Here is a 17,224-nt window from a genome sequence, read left to right as displayed (position 1 = left end):
ACGAAAGACTGTAGAAACTTGAAAATTTTTCTGAATGTTTATATTAGAATTTTATATATACGATAAAATTTTGAAAATAATTTGACTCTTTTTGAGCTGTTTACGGATATTGTAAGTTTTCAATTTTTTTAGTTTTCTTTTCTATAAATATCAATAAAGTTTTATCTATTGAGCCAAAAAGTGTAAAAAATTAATACAGGGCTCCTGATACATTGTTACAATAGCAGTTGAAAAATATTACAAATACATAGGCACAATTTTTTTTTTATAAGCATTTGAAGTTAAAATGTTGACAAAATTTATCAAATTTAAAATTGAATAATTATTTTGTAGTTAAAAATTTATAAAATGTTCAACTTTTATATTATCTAAGGATTGAAAATTTAAAACAAGATTCCACGTAAATATTTAATTCTGTTACCAAAAATTCTAAGAAATAAATATTATTAAGCACAGTTTATTTTTATAATAATTTTAAGTTCAAATTTGGACGAAATTACATATTAAAAAACCTGGAATAACTATTTTAGTTATTTTGTTGTGATTGTATAATATTATTTGTGGGTACTTGAAATTCCTAAAGTATACTATTATATATCTATGATAGTACCACGGTTTTTTGTTGATGTATAACGCGTTACCTAATGGATATTGTGATATGATTAATTTGAAAATTATCAATAATACTATAGATAAGTATACCAGCTATAATATGTGTATGTCTAATATCTAGACTGACAAACCGTCTCCTTTCAGAATCGTTTTTCTTATACAGTGATATTATATCATTGAATTCAAATTTAATACTATCCATTATACAGTGACCCACTTGTAACCTACTGTACAGCAGAGCGACATCCACTTACCCACCTTTTTTTTTTTTTAGACTTAAGCCCGGCCACTATGACCATTAGCTATTGTAGGGATTATGGGTTATATATGGTTGGTAAGGTTGTTACGGTTGTTACGATAGGTTATTACGATAGGTAAGCACAAGTGTATCGTGTATGTGTGACAATGTGTTTGCAACTATGAACCCGGGTGGTCACCCATTCGGGAACTAGCGGCAGCGGTCGTTGCTTACTCTCAGTCACGTTGCGTAACTGTTAGTAGTCAAGCCACTAGCCACTTAATCTATAGCTTTTATTAATTTATAAGTCGATACCGACACATCGTGTAGAATGTGAAATTTAAATTTAAATAAAATGTATAAGTAAGTATTACAGTACATTTAACAATGATAAAAAATACATTCATATTTTTATATTTAGAATATGATTATTTATTACAGTAATAACATATTCTTATTGTAATATTGTTATTACTGAAAATTGTGGTATGACATTAATAATTGAGTGCCTCATCATTTAGTAGGTACTATTAAATTATTACCTACCCTCCTATTACTCTTACAATTATTTTATAGTTTTATATATAATACAGTGATTTTAATTTAAGTATATAACACAATGAATACAATTTATGATAAAATCGATTTAATCTTGTATTGTTTTTCTTTGATTTTGCGGTGGTTTAAATAGTTTCCGAACGAAAGCCAACAGATTAATATTTTTGATTGTATATATATGTAATAGAAAATAATGGTTTATTGTGATTAGATCATATAGTAAGAAATATTTAGTAGTGCACATAAAAATCGTTTCATTGATTTAATGCTTTAACTTTATTATTATAGGAGAGTGACCATAAACTGTGACATGTATAAATGTATTTTTTCTGAGATTTTGATGTTACTATTATACGTAACCGTGCGACTTTATGTCTTATTTTCAATGACACACAACTACAGCATACTATTATAATATCATTATGAGATTCGTTTTGTTTTTTGTATTTTTACGAATAATATGAATTAAAACTAATTGCACTTGTCGATGTTCGTGGCTGACTATACCATTTCCATGAATTCTAGGTGATTTTATTAAGTGTGGCGGGAGTCATTCGGTACACTCGACGTTTTGGTGTGACGGATGGCCAGAATGTGCAGACAATCATGCTGACGAATTATTGTGTAATAATTATTAAAACTTTTTTTGACATAGCATATTTATATATTATGTTGGTCCTTTTATAAACAGGTAACGCTTCGTGTGCGGGGAACAAGTTTCAGTGCCCAAACGGAAGATGTATTAACGACGCCAATGTATGTGACGGACTATGCGATTGCTTGCCAAGTATCGATGGAAATTGTGCCGATGAGTTGAATTGCACGAAGTTTTATAATAAAACCGATGGTATATTATATGATGCTTATTGCTTATATTGCTTATTGCTTTAAACGTAATCGTTAATTGTTTCAACTAGAGTATGATTATTGGTTAGTCAAATACTTAATTAATAATTAAGTCCCACTAGCTGTGAATTGTGATATACTGATACTATTGACGTGAGCGGGAGGCTGCAGTTTAAGTAATACCTATATGGTAAATTTAATTTAAAAGGCTTAAATCGGCTACTGCAGATACTCGTAAATACGCCGGAATTCATGTGTACATTGTTGGTCTATTTATTATTTAGGTAGTGTACCTATAATAGCCTATCGGTAGTTACATATTTTTGTGTGCGATTGGTATTCGCTTGTTGTTCGGTTAATGGTATCTAATGGTATCTCTGCAGGTTACCTATAGGTACTTTGTTCTTCATATTGACTGTATTTTTATTTTTGATAATTCACGTAAGGAGTTGATAACAAGTAAAAAGCGTCATTATAATATTAAATAAAGTAAAACAAATTATTGTACAAGAATATTGTATACTTTTTATGTATTTACCTGATTACCTACATACCTAAACTTTTATATTAGTTTCATGTAATACACAAACCGTAGCCAATGACCTTTGTAGTTGAGGCCTTGTATAGAAAAAAGAAGAATATTATAGAAATGTTATACCTATCTGTGTATTTTCTACATTTATATAACATTAGGTACATAGATTCTGAAAATTAATTTCTTTATTTTAGTAAAAACAAAAAGTTTAAATTCGAAAGAGAAAAATCAGAAATAAATAAATATTAATTATATGAATTCGAGATACTCAACACGTGTACCAACTTACGTTATAAGTTCAAAGTTTCAACCCAGTCTATTAAATTTTATTTTTTCAAAAAATTATCAATATATATATAATATACAGCTTAAGTGTTTAAAGTTTATATTTCATTCTATTTTAATTTAAAAATGCTGCAGGCTAGACGTAATTTTTGATGCCTTAAGAGTGGAATTATGGTAGGGAGTAGTTCTACGTAAAGCCATCAGTATATTCTAGGTTATGGTATAACGAAATCTAATTTAACGAAACAGCGTGTTACATCTAACGGGCGAACTTGTAAAATATAGCGTGTTTAGATTGTCTTTATTATTTACCGTGGATTTGATAGTAATTATTAAAACAAATTATAAGTTTGAATTATTGTATTTGATTTACAGATGTAATTGTGTGCACAACAGGATCAACGCTCAGTTGTTGGATGCCCGGGGGAAATCCTTCGCGTTGCATACGCCAAAAATATATTTGTGATGGGCAAAATGACTGCTTTAATGGATTTTCAATTTCGGACGAATTCGGTTGTGGTGAGTTATGACATTTAGACTTTTAAGGGAGATTCCGCCGATATAATTACAGTATTGAATGATTTTTTGGTAATCATTTTCTGGAGTACGGTATAATGTCATGCAATACATCAATAACTACGATTTTTCACACTGTGATTTAATTAACAATTAATATGCTTATTAATTGTACTTAGTTTGTTTAGTTGGTGCCTATAGTTTTAGATATACTTTCCGAATAACCATAAAAAATAATTTAAATGCATAAAATAATATAATATAATGAATTAGCCATTAGGTATTAGGTGATACATTACATTTTATTTCTTCTTAATGATATACTATATTTTAAGAATTGATATTTGAACTCATTGAAGTTTTAATTATAATAATGTAATATAAAACTTGATATTTTATCCATTATTATAATGAATACTATGTCTTTTTAAAATAAGAAATTCGATATTGATTGTAGTATTGTACACGATTGTACTGAAATATAAACTATTACCATATACCTATTATGTTAGTTCTAATGTTGATTATTTCTGCCTTGAAACTTATCAAATATTTAATGCGTATATGCAAATATGCAGAATATTAAGACATTCAGAAAAATTATTTAATCTCATCCATATTTAAAAAAAAATAATATGTGCCTATATTTATTATAAAAGTATACCTTTTGATATTAGTTTATTATAATATCTTATGTATTCAAATTATTAAACTATGATATGTGGTCATGTGGAATTGTTTTTTAGATTTATATTTCTAAAAATATATGGTTAGAATTAATAATGTAATATACATATATGTAATATATATTACATTATTAATTATATTTGCTAATTGTATTAATTAATTGTATTATATATAATTATTATATAATTTAATTATATTATTGTATTAAAATTTTAAGTTTTGAAATCCAAAATTCCAAATTTTATTGAATAAATATAAAAAAAATAGACTAAGAGAATTCTATAAACACTTATTAAAATAAGTGAAAAAAAGAGTTAAGTGGATAAATCAACTTCAAACTCGTTCACAACTATATATATATATGCATAATATTATAGAACTATTTTTATATTTCACGCATTTGTTAAAAAAGTTATTAGCTTTTTAAGACTGATATTATTATAATTTTTTTATGTTATGATATTACAGGGTCTTACCACTGGGTATCTTCCCTAATCTAACTACTCATATCATATTTTACCTTTCATATATCAAACCTACTTATTGTACAAAAAGCATGTATAGATTGTAGATTTCTTCAAATAAAAAAAAAAAAAAAAAAAAAAAAAATGTTATGATATAAGAAACTGAATTCATAGAATTAAGTCCGCTATTGAACAAATAAAGCGGTTATTATTATTTTGAGTAAAAGGGAACGGCATAGTGCATGCCTACAATAGTCTTCTGTACGGTTCTTTCCAGCGCACAACCGTTTTTCTATATTATTTCGTAATTGCAGAACAACTAATAAATACAAACAATGGCATTGTCACGGGACCACTTGTAAATTACATCGAAAAGGAATTTAAATTGTTTTTAATTTTTCATTAAAAATGCCTTTAAAAAGCATTAAAAAATCGGGCATGTATATAGTTTTCTTTTTTATAATACCGAAATGATTGTTGGATAATTAATATATTTGTACTTTAAATGTTTATAAAAAATCTGTCCAGCCAAGTTCTATGAATTTTACGCTAATGTAGGCTAAACATTAAATTCCACATTTAATGTTCAGATAATCAAAATTAAAATTGCAAATTTTCAAAATATTATATAAGATAGAAATATGGTGGAAGAGTTTTATTTATTTGTATTTAATATATGGTTGAACACCACCAGTTATTCCCACTTAAATATAGATACCTACATATTATAATTTTTTTAAATTTTGAAAACAACTTCAGGCCTTGGGGATATATTAAAAAAAAATGTTTTAAAAAATAGCCTTTTTATTGAAAATTCATTACATTTTTGCTTTCATTCAGAACCTTGAATTACAGCTATCACACAAAAAAAAAATGTGTGTAATATTACTTTTAGTTATTTTAGATAGTGATTTTTTTACTACGTACCTATAATATCTGATACTTCTTTATTTTCCGAGTAAATAAATCCTATCGTCAGTAACTATTTCGAAAGAAATTTTGATTTTACACAGTGTTTTACATTGTTGGCTGATCAATAAAGGGATTCCAATATTCAATGTATTTTAGCAGGAGAAAAAGAATCAAGATGTATACACTAAATGTATTATCGTAAGACATAATGCATTGTATATTATATTATATAGGTAGAAACTATATAGAAAGGATAATAATAATAATAAAAAAACTGTATTAAATGAAAATAAAGACCAATTGAATAAGGTGGCTGTAAATGTTTACTTTGAATCATTTTTAATTTAAATTTCCATTATTATCTCGTTTTTATTTATAAGTTCTGCGCAAGCCTATTTAAAGGGATATTAACAACAATGTGTTTTCAGATACCATGTTCGACTCTGACCTGGAGTGTCACCAGTGGGTGGCTTCTCCTTCATATTTTTTCTGGCTGTTATCTTAATTTGTTAACACTTAAGCTTATTATACATAATTTGTATAGATTGTTTAACTCAAATAAAAAAATAAAAAAAAAAAAAAAAAAAAAAAAAAAAAGTTCTGCGCAAGCCTATTTAAAGGGATATTAACAACAATGTGTTTTCAGATACCATGTTCATCAATCAGAATGTCGACCAGGCATAAGAAAATATTTTTAAATTAGAACTTACAGTAAAAAAATTGAAATGGAATATTTCCGCATCTTGTCTTATCTATAATTAATGGTTTTCAATTAAATTTTAATAGTTATAGGTGTATGAGTCCGTTTTTGCCTGGATGTCTTATCGTGTATAGAGGTATGGTTAGTTTCACAGTGTCACACGCAACGAGTGGAAGAGTCTGGGGTTGGTTTTTTATTAACTGAACATTAAGTCGGTGGTTACGACGCTTTCGCTGGAATGGATTTTAGCGAATCTCCGTGCTATTGTGATCCTTATTAATTATTAGTTATGATCTTTCACTTGTAATGGATATCTCCGGCCGTTAGATAACCGTAATAAATATAGCTCTGATGTGGCTTAATCAAGCGTTATAATACCATTTAAGGTGACGAGTGGTTCTTATTAGTTAGGGCTACAAACAATCGTTCAAATAAATATATACATAATACATATTTTAATTCCTTACATTAAGTGAGTGACAATACATTTTCCTTCAGAAATATTTAAAATTGTGAAATATTTTACATTAATCATAGAAATATTAAGTATGTCGTATGTGATGAAAATCAATCATAGTAATATATTTATAATAATATATATTATAAAATGATTTAAAACTTATATAATGTCAGTTTATTTTATGTATTTATTGACAAAAGAAACAATTTAAATTATGACCTTCTCTATTTACCTAATATAATATACGTTATCAAGGCTTTGCAGTTATGATGAATCAAGAATGCAAATTAAGTATTGTCACCATAATGCAACCATTACTTATTTAAGTTATGTTAAATTCAAGGTATGTTTGAAATGCAAAGCCCTTAGGAATTATATTTTTTAAAGTAAATACAAACATTTTAAAAAACACACATACACCCACAATTATATACGTTGAAGTAAGTCGAGTGACTGGTCTTGATTAAATTCATATACTATTCCATTTCGAATTCCAATATTGAATTATTTTTCCGGGGACAAAAGAATCAAACATTAATGTTTATATAAAATGTATTAAATTAATACATAATAAACTTAATTAAAATAATAACGGGTGATCGCATTGAATTGAAATTATTTTCTGTTCGTTGCAACTTGCAACTGCACTGGTGAAAGTGGTACACTAATCGGCAGCATATGTTTACTAAACTGCTCAGCTTGATAAAATAGAACACTAGGAATTTCTTGTCCTTTGATAATATGAATTCAAGATATTGTTGATATTAAATCTATGTTTGGCTTAGTTTAACGGAATGAGCCATCCAATATTAATGAATACACTTTCTCATCAAAAATAAAAAATATAATGAAAAAACTATATTTAGTATAGATTAATATTAAATAAAAGCTTGTATTATCATGCCAACGCAAACATGACTGATGATCTTTCCAAAGAAAATAAAAATGCTATTGTATTGCGTTCAAAAATTATATCATACAGCACCAGCAAAATGATTTATTGTAAATTATAAGTTACCAAAACATAAAAAATTGTACCATCACAAAAGCATTGTTGTTATTAATGAGAGTAAATGAATCAATTATTATATGAAGTTCTTAAATAGAGGGTTAAATGTCCCAATAGTTATCCATGTTTTACATTGTAAATATTATTAATTTTAATCTTGGAGTATATAGTGTTGTATTTTTGTGAGAAAAGATCAATAAAATCCATTGTTCAAATTATACTATTATAATTAGGTTAGGTTTACACGTACGTTTCCCCAGCTACCCAAAATCGACTTTTTGCAAATTTGTTTTTTCTGTTATTTAGTACTTAATTAGTTTGAATTTGTTCACCCCTACTCAGAATTCGTTTGACATCGGTTCACTGGGTAAATCGATTTTCCGTATGTGACCTGGAGAAACATACGTCAAGTATACGAATAGCTGCTTGCTTCTCAATCATTGGGCACTAAACAAACTTTTATTATCAGAACATATTGTGCATTATATTTATAATTTTTAGCTGTACGTAACAATATATAACAATGTTCCTTGATTAAGTAAATTAAATAAATTCAGATGACGTAGGTTACGTAGGTGCCATTGTAGAATACAGATATATACATATTTATTTGTACAATATTTATTAAAAATACTTGCAGGTAAATAGTACCTATAGGCTATAGGTGTACAATAATACAATATTATTTACTAACATAATATATTATTATTGCCTGTATTTTGGTTTATCGTGACCTATATACCCACATAACCCACATCACTGCAAATTGAACTATTGCATAAATTTTTTTGTGTGCAGGACGGTATAAGTACTTTGAAAAGAAATCTAAAGAGACTGATCTGATTTTGACATAGGTACCTACCCATTAGCTATCGACTGTTATCGACACAATACATTATTTAACACGATTTATCAATGTGTTTTTGTGGTTGGTTTGTTAACAATAAATTAAACAGATTGACAATTAATCTATATTAGCGGCTATCGTTATAGGTTGAACATGAGATTGAATAAAAATAAAATATTATTGCATAATATGTCGTACCTACATGGAATTGATGGTTTTTTTTATGGTTTTTCCGAATTTATTTACCTACTAAAGATGAGTCGTGTAACCGTTTAGTCGGCACAGCAGTCATTTATCACTCCGTTTATTGACTACCTACCGTAATGATTTATCGAAAAAAAAAACAAATACAAATTTAACGTATTTAACTTTCATAATAGTACGATTATTTTTCGGTATGAAAAATGTGTTTACTTATTACATTGTATCACGTATTCACGACATATTTAATTATTTTATACATTTCACCAACTAATTTTACTGTTTAATGTGTTCAAGTCACTTGAGTGTAGCGTGATCAAATTAAAATAGATAAAAATAAAAGTAAAGTATCGGTTTTTCACAGACAAGCCAAATTCGCATTTAAACGACGAATTTTTCCGGTGTCATGACGGGAGATGGTTACCGTTTAAACACCGTTGTAACTACAAAGCGGAATGTTTAGACGGTGACGATGAAACGGATTGCGAAGTTTCGTTACCCTGTGGTGAAGAACAGTTCCGGTGTGCTAGTGGCGAATGTGTGAAATCCGAGAACCGCTGCGACGGCCGTACCGACTGTTGGGATAAGAGTGACGAAATCGGATGCGGTAAGTAACTACTGTGGGTACAAGTTATAAAATACTTTTCACGTACGCGACCACACTAAATAGGGGTTGATTAATGAATCACTAGATTTGACAGAGATGTGAATATATTTTGAGGATAAATGTTAGATTATAAAGTCAATAATGCGTGCTATACATATCGTAATCATACACTCTAAGTTAAAATGCTTGAATTGAAGGTGAGGGACGAAGTAACTCTTTTTTTAAAATTATTTTAGTGAATCCCTTTTAATTATAACCTTATTAATAAAAAAATTAAAAATTGTTATATTCTTGTATATCCCTCTTCTTTAAATAGTGCGTATTTTGAAATTAATAATAATATATATATATATTTAATCATTGGTGTAAATTTAGTATTTACACAACGCTTCCGTTAATATTACAGTGGTGTATTATTTATTAATGATTTTAGCGTCCGTACCGTGTCCCGGTGAAAACTGGTCGAGGTGCAAGATTGGCAAACAGTGCGTGCCAATGGAAAAATGGTGTGATTATAGGGTCGATTGTATGGACGGTTCTGACGAGAAAAACTGCGGTAAATTTCTATTTCGTACGAATTTACGTAGAAAATATTAAAAAAAGTTTGTAAACCTAGAACTAAATACCACTGTGACACTGTGTAATACTGTAATATTGTCGATGATTAATTCTTAGTTAATATTATATTATAATGTTTTATATTTATTTATTTATGAGGTACAGGCTTGCACCCAATAGATCAATAATATTGTACAGTGGCTTCTATTAAAGCAAACAATAACTATACATATATAGTTATATACAAAAAATAACTTAACATAACATATTTATCCAAGTCTTATTTTCATTAAATTCGTTTGGGAGAAAAATATTATATGGTGAAACGTTGGTAGTTGGTACAATTTAATTTATGAATCATTAAGTTGTTGACTTTTGAAATTAAAATCCTATATTATACTTTAGTTGTATTTACTCATTATTTTTTATTGTTTATGGTAGTATACGATAAAACTATGTTTTTTGATCGTAAAACTAACATTTGTATTTTATTATTATGTCTAAATTATACATAATATATTGTACAATTTTAACAATTAAAAATCAAAAAACAGTTTTTATTTAATTGAAAATTGTTGTTGTTAATCTTGTACACACTTTTGTACACTTAATAGATTTATCTTATTTTTTTAGCAAATATAGAGCATACCTATATGATCAAAAAAAAAAAAATTCTTTTTGTGACAGATTATAGATTATGCAAAGCTGACGAGTTCCGATGTGATAGTGGTCAATGTATTCCTTTAGAGTATAAATGTAAAAAATATCGAGAAGAACAAATGGGTTGTGTAGACAAGTCGCACCTAAGAAATTGCGGTATGTTAAATGTAAACCTTTTTTTTATCGTCAGGTATACCTAATATTAACTATCATGTATATTTCAAAGTAACATAACCAGTAACCACAGCTAATAATCATTACGTTTTGGACTATGTAGAATTTATATTTTATTAAATAAGTGAATAAGTGCAAGACGAACATTTATTGGAGTTGAAGTATAGAGTTAATTTTGTTATTGTTAGGTTTTTTTTTTATTGGTCATAAATTAATTTGGTTTCGACGACTAGGACAATAACAATTAACACTACATATACACTGTACAAACACTTTCTTACAAAATTAAAGATATTAAAATGTTGTGTTTAAGTAATAAGAAATTAAAATCTAATTTAAGTATATATTGTTACATTTTTACAATATAAGATTGGTTAGTTGTATGATATGATAATAATAATAATAATAATAATAATAATAATAATAATAGTAAAATAATTATAGAACAATTATAATATAAATTAAATACATTAATAGATAAAAATATATAGTTACCTATAATTCATTAGGTAAGTATTTGGGTTTGCTTAAAAAACCGAATGGTATTATTTTCATTCTCCGAAACCTAACCTAACCGAATCTAGAAATAAACGTTCTGTAATAAGACGACTTATTTTTAGTTTTTCTCTGTGTTCTTCAAATTGTCGTCATTCGTTAACGGGTTAAACATACGATTGATCACTAGAGGGGTGCACTGGTGCAGTGGTGCCACATGATTGACATTCAGGAGGGTAGCTCTTTGCCACCAAAAATCCATGTGTTAGTCAGGTATGCCCAATTCTGGCCCAATTTTTTTTATAAACCGATAAACTGTTATTTGTTTATTTTTTTCTTATTGGAGTATACTAAAAAAAACAGACCAGGAGTGGTTATCAATATTTGTATAACAAATATAAACTAATCGCTCGTTTGGAATTTAACGAGGACGTTTTAAATTTGTAGATAATGATTCTTTTACTCTAATTGTTGTTACATAATCAAGCGAATTTGAATATCTAGGTATTTCTTATAACAACAAATAAAATTTAATTTACTTTTATAGAAGAATCTCAATAACTTGAAGTAAATAGAGACAAAATATTCAAATTAAAACGAATTTTGATTCATTAAATTTCAAGTTGTCGAGATTGTATAGTGTATAGGTATCATTGTCTTGTAAACAAAAGTTGATTTTGGTTTGTACGGTATCTTAGTCGATTCTAAATGTGCTGAAAATGAATTCAAATGTCATCGGGGGCCTTGTATTCATCAGTCTATGGTGTGCGACGGGCAATTGGATTGTGATTTGACTTGGGACGACGAAGACAATAATTGTTGTAAGATTTCGATACAATTGCAGTGTGTATTGAATAGTAAATATATTGAATTCATCATGACAATGGATTTCAGATTTCATGTGTTCGGATATAGCATCTGGTTGTCAGTGCCAAGATGTCCATATAAATTGTACCGGTCACGGTCTTGATCAATTTCCGTACGATGTCGAAAAAGAAATCACCTTTTTGTAAGTACACATTCGATAAAATATTTAAATGAAACACGGTAGTGAAAAATAAAACAATATAATCCTCTTTAATATTTATAGTCATTTGGGTGGTAATAATTTTTCCGAGGGCCTTCATGAAAATACATTTGAACATTTGGATCGCTTGGTTTATTTGTAAGTAAATATTGATTTGATGTATAGAAATATTGTAACATAACGCGAGTAAACATTTTAATTTTATAGAGACCTGATGAATAACTCAATAAAACATTTGGAGCCATTAGTGTTTTCCACGCTTTGGCGTTTGAAAACATTGAACTTACAACATAACGAAATAACGATTTTGCGAAATTGTTCGTTTTTGGGACTTGGTCAGCTGACGGGATTGTGAGATTAATTAATTATTTATTAGAGTATTTTGATAAAACATTGTTCGGTTAGTCCAGCATCGCCAACCTAGATAATAGACGAAAACTAATGTTTACTTTACCCGTTTTATATAATTATAATAATTAACAAACTTAAAATTAATTATATTATACATAACTTTATATTAAGTTTAATGTTTTAACTATCATTAAGATAATTAAAATTAAGCACTCAAAGTTTATTTTAAACAAAATAAAACTGTTTAAGTTCTATTTTATTAATTATTGTTTATGTGGTTAGTGTATTGTGTAATAATCGTATTTCACGAATTATTTACCACGAGTGTTATTTTTAAAACGCTAAAAGTTGAATAACCTGTAAATACATAACCAATCTTTAATAAAACAGACACCCTAGAGAAATAAAAATGTTATTGAGAATGTAACTATCGTTAATAATTGAGGAATGTTTCGTAAACAGCTAGAGGTTTTACTGGTTTTAATATAAAGTAACTCGGCATACCATATGTTTTTAGACACTTACAAGGGAACAATATCTACAAGTTGAGCTCAATGGCATTTCAGGGTCTATCTTCTTTGACTACACTGTGAGTACCTCCTACCTATTAGAAATCCATTTTACAGCTAAATAAATAATGCAGTTTTGATGTAATACAGTGACTTGAGCCATCAGAACATTACGGATATAGAAACGGAGGCTTTCGTTGGTCTTAGATCGTTAAAAAGTTTGTTAGTATCTAAATTCGTTGTTTTTATTTAGTGGATTCACCAGTAATTCGTTATTTTAGAGACCTATCACATAACTCGCTCACTCATATACGGGACGGCACGTTTCGCGGGATGCCCCAAGTTGTATTTTTGTGAGTATAATATTATTTACTGCCAAACTTTATATTTCCAACGTGAAACTTAATTCTTAACAAAAAGCTTTTATATTTGTTGTACAGAAACCTTAAGAATAATCAATTGAGAGTCATAGACAAGAACGTTTTTTTCACCATGCCGTTACTCGAAACACTGTGAGTCAATAATTCGGCGTTTCTGTATAATTTTGATGTTTAATAATAATAATAATAATAATAATAATAATAATAATAATAATAATAATAATAATAATAATAATAATAATAATAATAATAATAATAATAATAATAATAATAACAACAACAATGGTACCTAATAAAATAACAATTATTTAATTATTCTAAAGACCAGAAACGAACAGCTTATTAACTTAAACAAAAAAACAGAGAATAAAATAGAAGAATCATAAAAATATTATTTGACGGAATTGGACGTCCTACATTATTGTCACGTTATTATCCACATTACGCAATGATTCATAAAAAAAAATGTGATCACGTAGAAATATAACAAGTTATGTGAAAAATTTATTCACGTCAAGTCTAATACTTTTAAATGTGTAAGGTGATGAGCATATATATTATGTAAATTAAAACTCAGAATAAAAAAAAATGTATATCCTCATTATAATATGAGTTATTTCACACGAGTCTCATATTCATCGGATTGCCAATGCTGAAGGGCCATAATTCAAACATTTTGAATTTTAATATATTAGTTGTTTATAGTAGGTACCTACGAATTCACATTTGCCTCTTTTTTTATAGTGACACTATTTAGTGAATTTTTTTATAATAAATTGTAAAACCATCAATTATTAAAATTTTGCACCGAGACAAAAGCTGGATATAAATATATAATATTTCGTATATATAATATATATATATATACCTGCGATGATATATCGTCTATGAATATACATTGAAATATAGCCATTATCAAATATAATATTTTCAAGACAGATGGTCTTGTTTTATTACCTAAGTAAAATAATATAAATAATGAGTTCCAGACAAATGGTTGAATGAATTATTTTAGCTTTTATCACGTCGTATAATTGTTTTAACTAAGTATTTTATTACAATGCGTGTTATAATATTACTTTAATACGGTGTATAGGTAATATTATGATGATTCATGATTATAATATTACCAATTAATAATGAATATTATACATAATAATATAAAGAGAGTATCGACAAAATATATTTTAACGAAATAAGGCGGTCATAATATTCTAGAAAAAAGTAAAATACGTCTAAAAAAAAGATAGTTTGTAAGTATTCATAGGAAAATGAAAAAAAAATTTTATAAATCACATCGATTTTCAAAAATATATTTCCAAACACGATAATATTTTGAATTCAAAGTAACATACTTGCTAGTTGCTGTCAATGGAAATAATGCCAAAAGCTTAAAAAACCACCCACCTGAATAAATTGCATATTTTGAGTTAGTTACTTTCAGTAGGTACCTATATATTATACACACCCATAATAATAGCCTACGGCATGCATGCAGGTTTACCGACGAGTTTCGTTTTTGCTGCTTGGCCCGGTACGTGAAACAGTGCGATCCGCTGCCCGACGAGTTCAGCTCGTGCGAGGACCTGATGTCCAATATCGTGTTGCGGGTGTGCATTTGGATACTGGCCGTGGTCGCGATCACCGCCAACCTGTTGGTGATCGTGTTCCGGGCCAAGTACAAGCACACAAACCAGGTGCACTCGTTCCTCATCGTCAACTTGGCGTTGGGTGACTTTCTGATGGGCTCGTATCTGCTGGTGATCGCCGTGGTCGACTGGTACTACCGGGGCGTGTACTTTATCCACGACTCGGACTGGCGACGGAGTTCCATGTGCAACGTGGCTGGTTTTATAAGCACATTTTCCAGCGAGCTATCCGTGTTCACGTTAACCGGTAAGCACAGCATTATTATAAAATACGTTAATTAACATATTCATTATAATATATATATTATTGTCTATCAGTGGTGTATTTGAGGGAGGTTAGGTTTGAGGAACGCCCTCCCCATGACTTGAAGAATAATTGGTTTTTATATAGATGTAATAATTAGGTACGATGATGTTAGGGCAAAACGAATTTTTTTCATTTGGTTCTATATGTTTTCATATTATAATTGCTGGCTAGAGTTTCTAATAATTTTTTTCCATGATATTATTTTCTACGTGCTGGGGATGGGCGTTTGCTTTGGAGCAGTAAAATGTTATCACATAAACAGTCGCATACTCGCATAAGTGCATAACTGATTTACATCATCAGTGTTATCACCCGGATTAAAGTTATTTTACTGTATAAATATTATCTTAATTTATAGTAAGTTGTCTAACCCCATAAATCTCCTTTGAAATTGAATATTTAGTATTATTTCTACTAGAAAAGTGTCATCACTTATCAGACGCAAAGGTAAAAATAAAAACACTTGGTAAAACCAATAGGGTATTGTTATACGTCATTGTTGTCTACACAGTATATACTAATATATTATAAAGCCGAAGAGTTTGTGTAATTGTGTGCTTGATCGCGCCAATCTCAGAAACTACTGAATTGATTTCAATAAAAGTTATATCAATAGATTCTTTGAGACTCGGGGGTGATTTCAGTATACATTTTCAACTCCTATATATCTAAGTTGATATAGAAACTAGTTTACACGAGAATCTAGTTTTGGCTCATAAAAAAATCAAATAATATTGTTTTATAATTATTGGTTAGGTACAGAAGAAATTGATATAGACTAGCCGAACCACGACCACCATATATTGCTATGGGATTTTTTCAAATAATAAATATATTGATCGCTACTTTTAAATATGTACAACCAAAGATAATGTCCTTATGTGTGTACTGTGTAGGTTATAGATTCAAAAGCTATACTTGACGAAAGTTTCGAAGATTGTTTGTGAGATATCATGAAAGTTTAGAAAGTAGTTTGGAATTATACCGATTGCTATATATCCGATCCACAACAGATCCGGTGAATTCTCCATCTCGGTCGATTTAGTTAACAAACCGAGGTACGCCGATGCTGATTTTTGTCCGTGAACTGAGGTATACTAAAACCGAGATACATCAATATATCATTTATGTTTGTTAATTTTTTGCTGGCCAAATTAGGGTTATACAGCAAGTATATTATAGTATAATGTTATACACAATACACTGTACCGTATAGCCCGCAAATCGCAGTGGTGCTTCGTGGTCAATAACTATTTGAACAACTCAAATGCACTTAGTTCATCGTTTGAGTTTGGTGGGTAAGAAGGATTCTATCGTACATTGCGAAAATTGTCACTATTCTAATGAAAATCGAACGGATCTCCAACATGTAAAAAATAAAAAAAAATCGATTTATACGTTGTTAATAATTATAATGATTATCATTTTTGAAAATTAGATATAATCACTATTCCACAAAGTACGTAATCCCTTTTATGGTATTTAATTTCATATTTTGTTGCCTAATAATTTTTAAAAGGTGGCAAACAATGAACGAATGGGGTTTTTATTAATATTCATACCATATTTTGCTCGATCCTTATTCCTTAGGCACCCTCAGTACCTATTTACCTTGTTATTTCTCTTTTACCTTCCAA

At 28.5% G+C, this 17,224-nt stretch overlaps 1 protein-coding gene across 1 annotated transcript in view; it reads left to right on the top strand.

Annotated features, from left to right (window-relative positions):
• LOC100572465 (G-protein coupled receptor GRL101-like) overlaps window positions 1-17,095 on the top strand; it is a gene marked incomplete at its 5' end in the record, with an annotated part of 30,951 nt that extends 13,856 nt beyond the window's left edge. The window contains 15 exons of the mRNA XM_029490031.1: window positions 1,934-2,032; window positions 2,100-2,255; window positions 3,450-3,593; window positions 9,235-9,477; window positions 9,911-10,033; window positions 10,723-10,851; window positions 12,063-12,185; window positions 12,259-12,373; window positions 12,455-12,529; window positions 12,599-12,742; window positions 13,260-13,331; window positions 13,402-13,473; window positions 13,533-13,604; window positions 13,692-13,763; window positions 15,130-17,095. Coding sequence (XP_029345891.1) covers window positions 1,934-2,032; window positions 2,100-2,255; window positions 3,450-3,593; window positions 9,235-9,477; window positions 9,911-10,033; window positions 10,723-10,851; window positions 12,063-12,185; window positions 12,259-12,373; window positions 12,455-12,529; window positions 12,599-12,742; window positions 13,260-13,331; window positions 13,402-13,473; window positions 13,533-13,604; window positions 13,692-13,763; window positions 15,130-15,562 — 2,072 coding nt within the window. The remainder of the gene's footprint in view (window positions 1-1,933; window positions 2,033-2,099; window positions 2,256-3,449; window positions 3,594-9,234; window positions 9,478-9,910; window positions 10,034-10,722; window positions 10,852-12,062; window positions 12,186-12,258; window positions 12,374-12,454; window positions 12,530-12,598; window positions 12,743-13,259; window positions 13,332-13,401; window positions 13,474-13,532; window positions 13,605-13,691; window positions 13,764-15,129) is intronic.
• Between the last annotated feature and the right edge of the window lie 129 nt (window positions 17,096-17,224).

The sequence above is a fragment of the Acyrthosiphon pisum genome, chromosome A2 (genome assembly GCF_005508785.2).
Source record: "Acyrthosiphon pisum isolate AL4f chromosome A2, pea_aphid_22Mar2018_4r6ur, whole genome shotgun sequence".
In the NCBI taxonomy this organism is placed as follows: domain Eukaryota; kingdom Metazoa; phylum Arthropoda; class Insecta; order Hemiptera; family Aphididae; genus Acyrthosiphon; species Acyrthosiphon pisum.
The sequence above is the reverse complement of the archived record's forward strand: the minus strand, read 5'-3'. Positions and strand labels throughout refer to the sequence as shown.